The 12,248-nt window shown below is 46.1% G+C and overlaps 1 protein-coding gene across 1 annotated transcript; it reads right to left on the bottom strand.

Annotated features, from left to right (window-relative positions):
* Positions 1-394: 394 nt before the first annotated feature.
* LOC131702930 (DNA polymerase epsilon subunit 3) lies at positions 395-3,889 on the bottom strand. The gene is made up of 5 exons (XM_059005631.1): positions 3,605-3,889; positions 2,742-2,820; positions 2,272-2,357; positions 1,688-1,806; positions 395-1,332 (listed from the first exon to the last, which is right to left on the bottom strand). The coding sequence occupies exons 2-5, from the start codon at positions 2,805-2,807 to the stop codon at positions 1,154-1,156; spliced, it is 450 nt and encodes a 149-aa protein (XP_058861614.1). The 5' UTR covers positions 2,808-2,820; positions 3,605-3,889; the 3' UTR covers positions 395-1,153.
* Between the last annotated feature and the right edge of the window lie 8,359 nt (positions 3,890-12,248).

The following is a 12,248-nucleotide window of genomic DNA, read 5'->3' on the forward strand; positions in this document are numbered from 1 at the left end:
AGATGCCCTTCTCCAGGGTGACTTACAATTGTTACAAGATATCACATTATTTTTTACATACAATTACCCATTTATACAGTTGGGTTTTTACTGGAGCAATCTAGGTAAAGTACCTTGCTCAAGGGTACAGCAGCAGTATCCCCCCCACCTGGGATTGAACCCATGCCCCTCCGGTCCAGAGCCCTAACCGCTACTCCACACTGCTGCCCCACAAAATTCAAAAGCATAAGAAAGCTGGTTAACAACAACAAAAAAACGACCTTGCAGCTCGTGTTTTGTTAATGAACTGGTTTCAGCTCTTTAGTTCATTATTCTTCAGCAATGAGCCGCACCTGCTACACAGTACTGCCCTCCACACGGGTAGTGCCATCGCGGAAAGAAATCACAGTGCAACTTCAATATACAAAAAAGTTTATTACAAAACATTTTGCACAGTATGATCACAGTTAGCACATGGATAAGTGCAGAACAACCTTTGTATTTGTCAGTCCAAACTAAATTACACCTATTACATTTATATAAAAAAAAAGAAACTGATTACAAGTTTGCGTTTTGGAGTGCTGCAGCACCCCAGTTGCACCATTTATCTCCCCTCACTCAAGTTTAAAGAGAGTTCTGTAAATGTTAATAAACCTGGTATTGATGTAACGTGCAGTCCAGCAGGTCTGCATTGACAGCTTGGTATTTCCTGGCACAGGTCAGTATTACAGAGACCTTGCCCTTTCTCCTTCTCACAAACCAGAACGCTCCTGTTCCAGCGTGGTTAATGGAAGTAATCTAATGAGAGCTCAATTTTGGAGGGGGAGGGGGGGAGGATTAAAATCTGCAATTACAACACAGTGCTCCCTCATTATTAGGACAGGTTGACAGCAATGCCACATTCACTGCCTGTGTAATTCACACTCATTAGACTGGTGGTTTCAGTGCATGTTGATCATGCTTAATTAAGGTAGTGTGGATGGGATAGTAATTCGCTGCCCTTGACACTGCAGTTTATTTTAAGTCAAAATTAGCACTACAGAGGGAGTTCTGTATCTGACCAGCAGGGGTCACCAAGTATTGGGATGAAAAATCAACAAAAAAGGATCTTATTTCTGCAACACGACTCGGCCTTATCCAATATATACAGGTGTCCCCCCCCACCGACTCTCGCTCAATCCTCCGCCTCCTCTTCCTCTCCCTCCTTCGTTTCCTCCTCCTCCATCCTCTCCTCCTCCTCCTCGTTCTCTTCTTCACGGCTCTTGTCGTTCTCCTCCGAGTCAGTTTTCTTGTCTTTCTCTTTGCGCTTCTGCTCCGACGCCTCCTTCTTGCCCTTCTGACCCTTTTTGTACGCTGAAAAAATAAATAAATAAATAAATAACTAAATTGAGAGTTTCAGACAATGCCTTCATCAGTGGACATGAGGATTTGGTTCCTATCGATGTCATATGAAGTAAGTACCATTCCCGTGGGGTCATACTGCTCCACGGTCAACATCATTAATAGATCCTATGGCAATCTCTCCCAGGATCACTTTTGAGATGGCCATTGAACAGCTGTGGACTGCATTATAGCACAAGATTATATCGTTTTGAGAAGACACAGAGGCTAACTCTAAGCTCCACAGCTGGTAGTAAAACCTGGACTGGCTCATCCTGCTATGCAATAGGAATCTTATTGCTGCCCGTCTCGCACACAGCGCTCTCACCCTCGAGCGAGTCTTTCAGCAGCGGGACGAACCGCTGGAACTCCATCTCCTCCATGGCTGACAGCACGTCCCCTGCATTCAGAGTCTTCCTCTTCCCCTTCATCGCAAAGTTATTGGCGCTGGAATCAAATGAAAACGCGCCGGGGGTTACAAACACACACACACACACAAGAGAGACGCAAACAAAGCCGGGACACGGTCAGCCAGGCCGTGCTATCAAGCAACTGCTTGATCCCCCTTGGACAGGATCAGCCTGTCATTAAAGAAGTATCCAGGGCTTCCTTTATTACAATGTTCCATCAACCCTGAGGAAGCGAGGTGTCGGGTTTCCTGTCTGTCTTGCTTATCTCATTAACGTTGATTCTAATGAATCTACAAAAGGTTGTTTTTTTTAAACTTGGGCAACAAATCCCCAAGATATAGCCTTCAAATTTGTTTGCCTACAGACGTCAGTTGCAAAAGCAGGTCACCTTGACTTCCCCCAAGGTGTAGCCAAAGCATGACATGGATATTTGCACGGCCACATTTAATCCCCTGGCGTTGGTTACCCCCCCCCAAGAAAAAAAAAGATGAGCTGCCCTTACCAGGATGTGGCGTAGAGCACAAACACACTCGCTGCTCGTGAGATGGCACTGCGGGCTTCTTTAGAGACATTCACTCCATCAGGGAGCTGGGAGGGAGAGAAGACACAATAATAATCACACTGCAACACCACTGCTGACCCATTCACAGGACCCAGCAAAGAATCCAAGGATGGAAATTAGCACAGCAGTTGCAATGGGAGTCTGATTTAACTCGCAGTAAAACCAGGAATGGATCAAACTGCTATGCAACAGGAGTCTTATTTCCATCCCTGTGGAATCGTATAGATTTCATTCCAGTGGCACTACTGAATCGAGATGGGTTAATGCACCTGTAGAAAACGTTTATTCTTATAATCCTCAGGTCTAATCTCACAGCACTGCAATCTGCTCACACTGCTATGCAGTGGGAGTCTTGTTTCCATCCTCCCTCCGCATGTAAACCTGTCTGATCAAACCCTGAGGACACTCACAGCCTCCTTGATGATGCGGGTGATGACCGCGTTCGGAAGATTCAAGTCCTCTGGTCTCTCTGCCATCTTCGACCGGGATCTGTGGAGAAACGCAGGAGGCGCGTGTGTGTCCAAGTCATCATAAGAGTCTGGTAGAATGTGCAATGAAAATAAAACACCATCTGGGGGAGCAATGGGTATTATCTGATGATCCGTTACCCCACCCTACCCTTTCCCACTCCCTCTCTCCTCCAGCACCATCACTGGGGATGAGGGAGGATTCGGAAGCAACGTCTCTCTCTACAGTGAAGTGCTCCTTCACTTTTGTGGCACTTGACCTTTGTGCGATTACAGGCCGCGGTGCCCCTCATAATTATTTATTTCTTAGCCGACACCCTTATCCAGGGTGTCTGCTAAGAAATACAATTGTTACAAGATATCACAGTATTTTTACAATTACCCATTTATACATTTGGGTTTTTACTGGAGCAATCTAGGTAAAGTACCTTGCTCAAGGGTACAGCAGCAGTGTCCCCCACCTGGGATTGAACCCACAACCCTCCGGTCAAGAGTCCAGAGCCCTCACCACTACTCCACACTGCTGCCCTGTAAGATGTATTCTACATTATAAGGGGCACCACACCGCGGACCATACACCCTGGCACAGTTTAAAATCTTCCACGTGAAATGTTAACTGAGGGCTACGCAGTGTATACTGTACCAGTCGAAAATAAATCATACAGAAAAACAATGACGTCACCACAACATTCTAGTCAGTACCAGAACCGCCTCTTGACTTTTTAAGCCACAAGCGCGTCCGCCTCTGTGTTTTTTTACCTTTATGTTGTATTTTTTTTTAGCCGTTTTGTTTTAACCACCCCTACCTCTGTTTCCGATTCGTTTCTAGCCTGTGTGTCTTTCCTCCGGTCCGGTTCTCGTCCTAATAATAATATGGACTCCGGTTCGACTCCTCGGTTCTGTTTTCAACCGCCCGCGTCAAACACCGCACGCTCTAACCTTTCACCCCTTCACCTCCAACCTCCCCGCCAAACTCAGGTTCCTATCTTAATTATTTAATGTGGCCGTTTAACTTTATTTCCGATATGTTCGTAAAAGTCAAGGAAAAAAAAAAATCTTTTTTTTTTGTTGTTTTTTTTTTCGAATGTTACATTACTTTCCTTGACGCGGCTGACGGGTAACGTTTCCCAGTTTGCATTGCGGCTGTCGCAACACGGAATAGTCAGAGCGTCCTGTTGCCTGGCAACTGCGATTTGATCCGCGCTAAAGTAGAAATAACTATTTATGTGATTATTTCTTTATTTGTTTGCACGCGTAAACCCTTCTACTGGGTGGGTATTATAATCTGTATGCCATGATTATTATTATTATTATTATTATTATTATTATTATTATTATTATTATTATTATTATTATTATTATTATTATTATTATTATTATTATTCGTTTAATAATGCAATTTTCCATTTGTATTTTATTCCGATGTTGCTATTGTTTATAGTTCTAGAAGGTGTGTTTATTTGTCCATTACAATCCACAGTGTGGCTGGCCCGCGTGTGCCCGTTCTCTAGAGATGAGGGCTGTCCACTGAAAACCTTATATAAAAGTCCCCTGCGGTAAACAGTACACCCATGGACACGGATGTAAAATCAGTGGAACTGTGGTAAAACCCGTGTTAAAGCACGGAAAAGCACAGTGAATTTAGTTTATGCATGGGGAGATTTAGCGTGATTAAATGTAAAATGACAAATATACATCGATGCCCTTTTATAAGGGAAGCGATAGCTCTTGTCTCATATATGCTCCATTCTGTCTCGTTTGAGGTGAAGGCTGGTTTGTTTTTGGTGGAAGCAGATTCGAATGCCAAAACGTGTATAGTATACGTGTGGAGTAGTGGTTAGGGCTCTGGTCTCTTGACCGGAGGGTCGTGGGTTCAATCCCAGGTGGGGGACACTGCTGCTGTACTCTTGAGCAAGGTACTTTACCTAGATTGCTCCAGTAAAAACCCAACTGGGTAATTGTATGTAAAAATAATGTGATATCTTGTAACAACTGTAAGTTGCCCTGAATAAGGGTGTCTGCTAATAAATAAATAATAATTATATATATATATATATATATATATATATATATATATATATATATTGTGTGCGGTCACAGTACAGACATGATAATTGATGATAAGCACACACATACGCTTCAGTCGGGTTAAACGCATTTGTTTTTTTTTGTGATTTAGAAATCATCGACATGGCTCAAGTTTTAGCCAAAAAGGCTGGACATCTGTGCCCCGGACAGCGCGCGCTCCACAGCCCGCAGGCCAGCGCGGTCCTGGACGAGACGTGCTGTTGTCGGATCATGTGCCAGCACCCCCTCTGCTGGGAGGCGCACCTGCGCTGTGCCAGGGGGGTCCCGCGATACACCACGACAAGGTCTGAACCCCCAGAGCCCCAGGAAGGTAAACTTAATCACGCCGCTGTTCCATGAGACCGAATCAGATTGTTCAGCTCTGTCTGTTTCTGTTCGGTCTACAAGCAGGCTGTAAAATGTAGGGGTGAGAGTTGGGAAACCATCTTACTAAGTGATTAAGTTATTGACGTGATCATTTGGCTCTGTGTTATACAGACGGATTGCCGACCCTAAAGATCCAGAACATTCCCGGCTGGAGTGATGATGACCCGGATGGCACAGTTCTGGGACCCTTTCCCAGAACCTTCAATAGCTCCGAACCGTCTCACCTTACAGCCGCCCATACGAAGGAGCGCAGTGTGATTGAGAGGTGAGCCTCTGCACAGGCTTCCATGAGTTGTGGGTTTTGTACTCAGTGCGTTCCTTTAGAAATGTGTTGGTTTTCTTTCTCTGTTTGTCAAGACTTCGGAGAGTGAACTCAACCGGGAGTCCTGGGTAATTATTCCTCCTGTGAAATCAATCCAGTGGATTCAGAAAACGGCAGAACAGGAGCCAGAGGGTAACTAATCGCACAATGATTTCAATTGGATCATAGTACATTGAACTGAGAACAGCCAGCATGAGCAATACTGCAGACGCAGTGCAGGCACATTGCTGTGAGGGTATAGCCCAGCCTGGAAGATCACGCACAATGCTATTGTTGAGAATATACAGCAGTCACGCTAGTGCTGATCAGCAGAATAACTAAAGTGGAGGTGTCCCAGGTCAGTGTTTTACCGTGTTAGGTTTGCACAGCAATGTACATACTATTCACCATGCATTTATAATAGTTTACGTACCTTTATATTAGATACCCTGCTTGCATATGCTCAACCTATGCTTATTACACTGTACTACACTATTGCAGTATTGTGCCTTTGCTGTGGGACAGTGTACCACAGTAAGGGGTGAGAGCACACATAGGATAATAACAACAAAGTAAAATCGAACAGCAGTGATGGTGTTAAAGCTTGCAAACCAATGCCTTAGGATTTGCTTGTTTAGTTTGTGAGGACTAATGGGGGCTGGGCTGGGTTGCAGGGAACCATTTCTTCATGGTTAGTTTAGGAACACATAGTTTGAACCCTTTACTTCTTCATCTCCCCCAAAGGCTTTGTGGAGGAAACCCCAGGGAGTGGAGTCCTCACCGGATCACAAACGCCACAGGAAAACGAGACGGGGAGAGAGGCAGAGACTGAGACAGCTGAAAAAGAGACTGAGAAACAGACTGAGACAGAGACAGAGGGAGGGAGAGGGGAGCAGGAGACTGTGGCAACCGAGCTGGAATCGAGCATTGAGGAGGAGACGCCGGCAGCACCCCCCTGCACCCCAAGATCTGAGCAGGACGGGGCAGAGGAGCTACCCCCACAGCCACCCCCCTCCACACAGACCCTGCCCTCCTCCCAACAGACCCTGCCCCCCTCCCCACAGACCCCACCCCTCTCCCTGCAGACACCTCCCTCCTCCCCACAGACCCTTCCTCCCTCCCCACAGCCACTCGCCTCCACACAGACCCCGCCCCCCTCCCCACAGTCCCCTCAGAACACAAACAGTGGCCCCAGTTCCCGGTAGAAAAGCCTGGCCTGACAGGGCAGTGTTCAGTGGATCCACTCTCTTCATTTTCGACATGCGGTTCACGAGACAGGGAATGCCAGGTGATTATGTCGTCTTCATGCTCCCTAACGTCTGTAAAATGGAAAAAAAAAAAAGTATCAAGGTTCATTTGCGTGTGCGTGTGTGTGTGTGCGTGTGTGTGCGTGTGTGGGAGGGGGGGCGGGTCTTTAACAGTGTCTTCCCCTCTGTGCGCACCAGGTGTCACTGCTGAGCTAGGCAATTATGAGTCCTGCATGGGCTGTCCTGGAATGCAGCCAGTAAAACTGGGAGCTTTGCAACACTGCACCAAACCAATGTGTCTCAGCCACCCTGTCCTGTAGGGACCACTGTTCCTGGAGGTCAAAGGGCAGTGCAGTTTCCATGCACATTTAAAAAACAGGTTCATTGTCTTTCTCTGTTTGTCAAGCCTTCGGACAGTGAATTTAGCCGGGAGTCCTGAGTAATTATTCCTCCATTGAATTCAATCCAGTTGATTTAGGAAACGGCAGAACAGGAGCCAGAGGGTAACTAATCACACACTGATTTCAACTGGATCATAGTACATTGAACTGAGAACAGCCAGCATGAGCAATACTGCAGACGCAGTGCAGGCACATTGCTGTGAGGGCATAGCCCAGCCTGGAAGATCACGCACAATGCTATTGTTGAGAATATACAGCAGTCTCGCTAGTGCTGATCAGCAGAATAACTAAAGTGGAGGTGTCCCAGGTAAAAGTTTACTGTGTCATTCAGAGAATTTGTATCAGCGAGCCCCGACGCAGGGTTGTTTGTCTTGCTATGATCGAGCTGCAGTGACGGCACTGCCCAGTGTGTGTCATGCACGCATGGCCAGGGGGGCAGTCGTAATTACGAGGTGCTGAGCGCTGTTTGGGTTTCCAGGCGTTCGGTTTCTTCACAAATACAAACCATTATTAACACATCAGCGATGAACGTCAGGACCTCGTCATACAGCTTATGCTGCGTAAGTGCAGGGCTGCCCTTCAGACCCTCCAGAAAAAGGAGGGAGGAGGGGCAATTGGGCCTACATAAGAAAAAAAATAAGAGTGCGCCAATCGACAAGTTCATTTCTGCAAACACACCTTTAAAGGGGAAACAACTTCCATAGAAAATATTTCTTTTTTAGCCGTCATTTGTACCCGTTTTTAGACCCTTGCCTTTTGAAAAATTACAAGAAAGTACGCAATCAGATTCCAAAGATTCAATTTTCTTTGTAAACTAACTTTGGTAACAGAAATCATATGACTAGACTTTTTTTGTCGTTTTTTTTTCCCCACAAAAATGTACCATGACTGCACCAACATCATCAGATACAAATCTTGATCTAATTAAGGCTGATGTGTCTTTGAAATAAGTTATTGGCTCCATTCCCTGTACACAGAAGTTCTGCATAGCCTGCGTATTAAAACGTTGCATTGCAATTGAGTTCTTGGAAATTGCCTGCGTCCAATTCCCAAAAGAATGAATCAGTTACACTGCTAAATCTCACACAGGGAGTCGGATGTAGCCGCTTGCGAGCGCGTTTCAAGCAATTGCATTGCTGAAGAAAAAAACAAATACACTTTGATCTGCAGTTCAGTTTGCAGATGCACTGTGTAGGAAACTACAAAGTGTTCACGACAGTGCTGCTTGAAAGACCCGGTGATCAATGCCGTCGAGCAGTCCTTTGATTAAGGCTTTAGGTATTTGAACTGTGTGCTGCGGATGTAAACAGCGTCAGCCCCAGCTTGAAGTTTCACAAACTGGTTCCATGGTGCCGATGAAAGCTCATTCATTTAAGCTCCTTCACATAAAGGCTCAAATCAGGAGGAAACAGTTTTCTGAGTCAAGGTTTTTATACTAGTGAGAGAGACAGATGTCTTGAGATCCTTAACTTATAACATGATGTAAGTGCTGTGGACTTCCGTGAACTTGAGTTTTAAAAAGTTATATTCCAAATTCGAGTTTCACGTCCACAGAATTAGCGACTCATCTGGAAGGATTTGAATCCCAGTGATAAGAGATTCCACTTGTCATGTAATTAAGAGATGGCTTTAGGGCTGCTTGAGTTCATAAAGAAATTAGCTGACTCCTGACTGGATAAACGCCAGAGAAATTGTCCAGGTTTGTTTATAGTGGCCAGGGAGGTGGTTACACGCAACCAGCCCTACAGTTGTAGCAATTATACGACAAGAGTTTTCACCACACCTTCAAGGATTAAATGTTGTTGACTCAGGATATGATTCGCGTCAGTGTCGGCGCCAGTCGGCATCGGAAACCATGACTCTTCAGTAAAACGCTGGTGCTTTTGAGTTTTAAATACAGAAAAGAAATTGCATGTCAACACAACACAGCCTGTTTTTTTTTTCAGGGTTTGATTTAGTATTTAAAAGAAAGACAGCTAGTCCAAAACTTGGGTACGGTCTCCCGGAATCCCTGTATAATCAGAGAAGCGCACACGCTGTGAAGGAGGTTTGGTGGGACTTTCACTAAAGAAAGGGTTAACATGCCTGGTGGCATTCGTTCTTCAGCTGACTGATTGTTTCATCTGCTCAATTACCTGATTAATTGAGACCCACCTGAGTCCCCAGGTGCAGCTGCAGGGACCTGCCATCAGGTAGAAGGAATGCCTGCGGGGGTTGGGGAGAGCAGGAGAAGGGGTCTGTGTTCTGGGGCTAGATGCCACTGAGATAGAATAGCAAACAGCTGTAACTGAACTGAAACTGCTTTAGAGGAGGGGGAGGAGGAGGAGGGTAGATGCCTGTCTATCCTTCTGTTTGAGACGAGAGGCTGATAACACTGGAGACTCTTGTCAACCCGTACAGTCAGGTATACCATTGTGGCTCCCCTAGTAAATGCACAGCCTCGTGGAGTGCAGGGGAAGTCGTGTGGTTCGAATCCCGTTGCTGACCATCTTGGCTGGGGACCCACATGCTGCACTGGCCTTTGAGCTCCTACCACATGGTTAAGGAAGAAAAAAATGTAAGTTAAATACCTTATTTCTCACATAAACAAGGATAATATTTACTGGAATTTTGTACCAAACCCTTAAGAGTGACTGGTTGATCTCTGTGTGATTTTTCTAACGCTGTTGTTAGGGTCTGGGAGTCCTGTGTCCTTCAGAACTCCTCTGTGTTATGTGAGAGCTCAGTGCTGTGCTGAAGCAGGGTCTGTGGTCAGACAGGCTCACACCACTCCTGCAATGGGCTTGCATTTCAGTTCTCACACCTTAGCTGGGCTCCAAACCTTCCCAACACAAAACACAAACATGAGCTGAAAGGAGAAACTTCATTTCACATCACAGCCGTAGCCAGCGTGGTGTCAATACAGCCCCCCCCCCCCCCCCCCCCCCCCCCTTACAGCAGAGGGATTGGATCATTCCAAACTCTCAGTAGATATTTCCAAGGCGCTGGCCAGAGGCTGCTGCTGGGAGGGCTCATGTAGGGAAGTCCTGGGGTGGGGGCTCATAGTCACAGTAATGGCTCGGATGGGGAATTAGTTGTGTCTGATTTTGATTTATTTTTTGCTCTCACTGCTGCGGTTGGAAGTCTTTCCAGAAATGGAATGGAAGTCTGATTTATGCAGCAGCGCAGTAACTGTAGAGCTGGCTTGACATCACTCTCTGGGCTTCTGTCCCAAACCTTTACCCTCCAGGGAGGCACTGCGAGGTAAACACCCCAGCTTCTCACTCTACTCTGGATTCAGATGCAGTTTCGACATCTTAGGGGCAGGGAAAGGGCATTTTAACAAGGAGGATTGTGTCAAAAACTGTACATTATAAATCGCGTATCAGTTGCCACTGCACTTTTGCTCCTGGGCCTAACACAACAAAGAGGAAGTGAGAAACCGACAACATGATCACAGGCAGCCACTGAACCCTCACACACACACAATACAGCACTGCGCTGGATACCAGTGTCTGAAAAGACTTTTCATGTGTTAATGGCTCACAGCATTATTATATTGATTATATTATATAGAAATATTACTCATTGCAGAACAGCGGAGGGGGATATTTTGTTCTGAATTTGATCCCCTCACATGTTTTCCTGAACCTGGGATGACGCTCAGTCCCATGCAGGTTTGCTCCGTCAGCCAGCGGATACCTCAGCACTGCAAGACATCTTACCGTGCCAGCTAAAGCAAGTGCTTTTTTTAATTGCAGAATTAACAAGCGGTGCTTAGTGTCACTACATTAATAGAGCTGTGTCTACGACAGTCTGGAAGCTCACCAGCTCACTCTGGCCTGACGTCACCAGCTGTGACTCATGTCAGCTGCGTTTCGGGGCCTCAGACATGGCTAGACTCCGTCCAGATCGTAAACCCAGTCCCCCTCCCAGCGTTTCCACGCCAACGAGTAAAACGAGGCCCTTCACGGGTCGTTATAGCGATGAGCGACCGACGTGGCACAGCCTTTAGCAGCGTTCGACAGAGCTGCGTGTGTTTTGCTGTTCTTGGAGAGCTCGGGTCTCGGTGGGATATGCTTTATGGCTCAGTCTGCAGAGCTCTGTGCTTCCACGCTCCCTGAGCCTCGAACGCCTCTCTGTAAAGTCAATAAAGAACTACCTGCGTCTCTGCCAGGTGTCCTATTAAAACTCAAATCCCTGCCGTGATGACAACACAGGTTTATGCCTCTTCATAGTCTCTTCTTGCATGATAAATAAATGCCTTTGTCAAGTAGTGTTTGCACCTAAATAAGAACTTTTCTTAAAATATACCTGTTTCTTTAGCTCTGAAGGCCTTGAAAGCTCGTAGTTTTACGTGACAGGTAATAAACCTTCAACTCTATTATTAAAATATATTGAAATGTTTTATTCAAATATATTATTTTGTCCAAAAATAGAGGTGCCTCCAGTCCAAAATTTTACATAGGCAGCACTTGTATTTTAAAATTTTCAAAGAGTATTTCAATGGTTCCATTTTAGAGGTAATTAGAATTCTTTAAGCTTCAGGCAAAAAAAAAAAAAAATACTTGGAATTATTAGTACGGATTCCTGAAATAATCTGTATTCCGGCATTCCTCTCCTCCGTGTGCCGCTCCGTTATCAGCTGCGAATGCTGTCGTTACTCGGGGAACAGCGATACCTTCAGCACACCTGCTACCACCATCCACACAATGGAGCGTTCATTGCCAATGGTTCTGCTGGAATTCCCTTGGGCTTTCATCGCTTTCCTAAGCAGAGCGGAGGAATGCGCTTGCCAGGGGTTTAATTAGCACAGTGACAGCTCAGACCTCTCTGCCTCCCCGCGCTCGCCAGGTGAATGGGCTCCTTTGTTCTCCGCGGGACAGGGGCGCACCTGGGGCCCTCCGAACAATGAGGTGTGAATTGTGGCTTACCTGTGCAGGTGTGGGAGGTATGAGGGGGGGAGCGAGCCCTTTCCAGTTTCCATGGGTCTCGGATCACTGCGTACCTGAACCCCGACACACATCATTTGGGTGTCTGGTTCCTCGGACCGTATTACCGGACGAAT

This window comes from Acipenser ruthenus, chromosome 31, assembly GCF_902713425.1.
Source record: "Acipenser ruthenus chromosome 31, fAciRut3.2 maternal haplotype, whole genome shotgun sequence".
Taxonomy (NCBI): Eukaryota; Metazoa; Chordata; class Actinopteri; order Acipenseriformes; family Acipenseridae; genus Acipenser; species Acipenser ruthenus.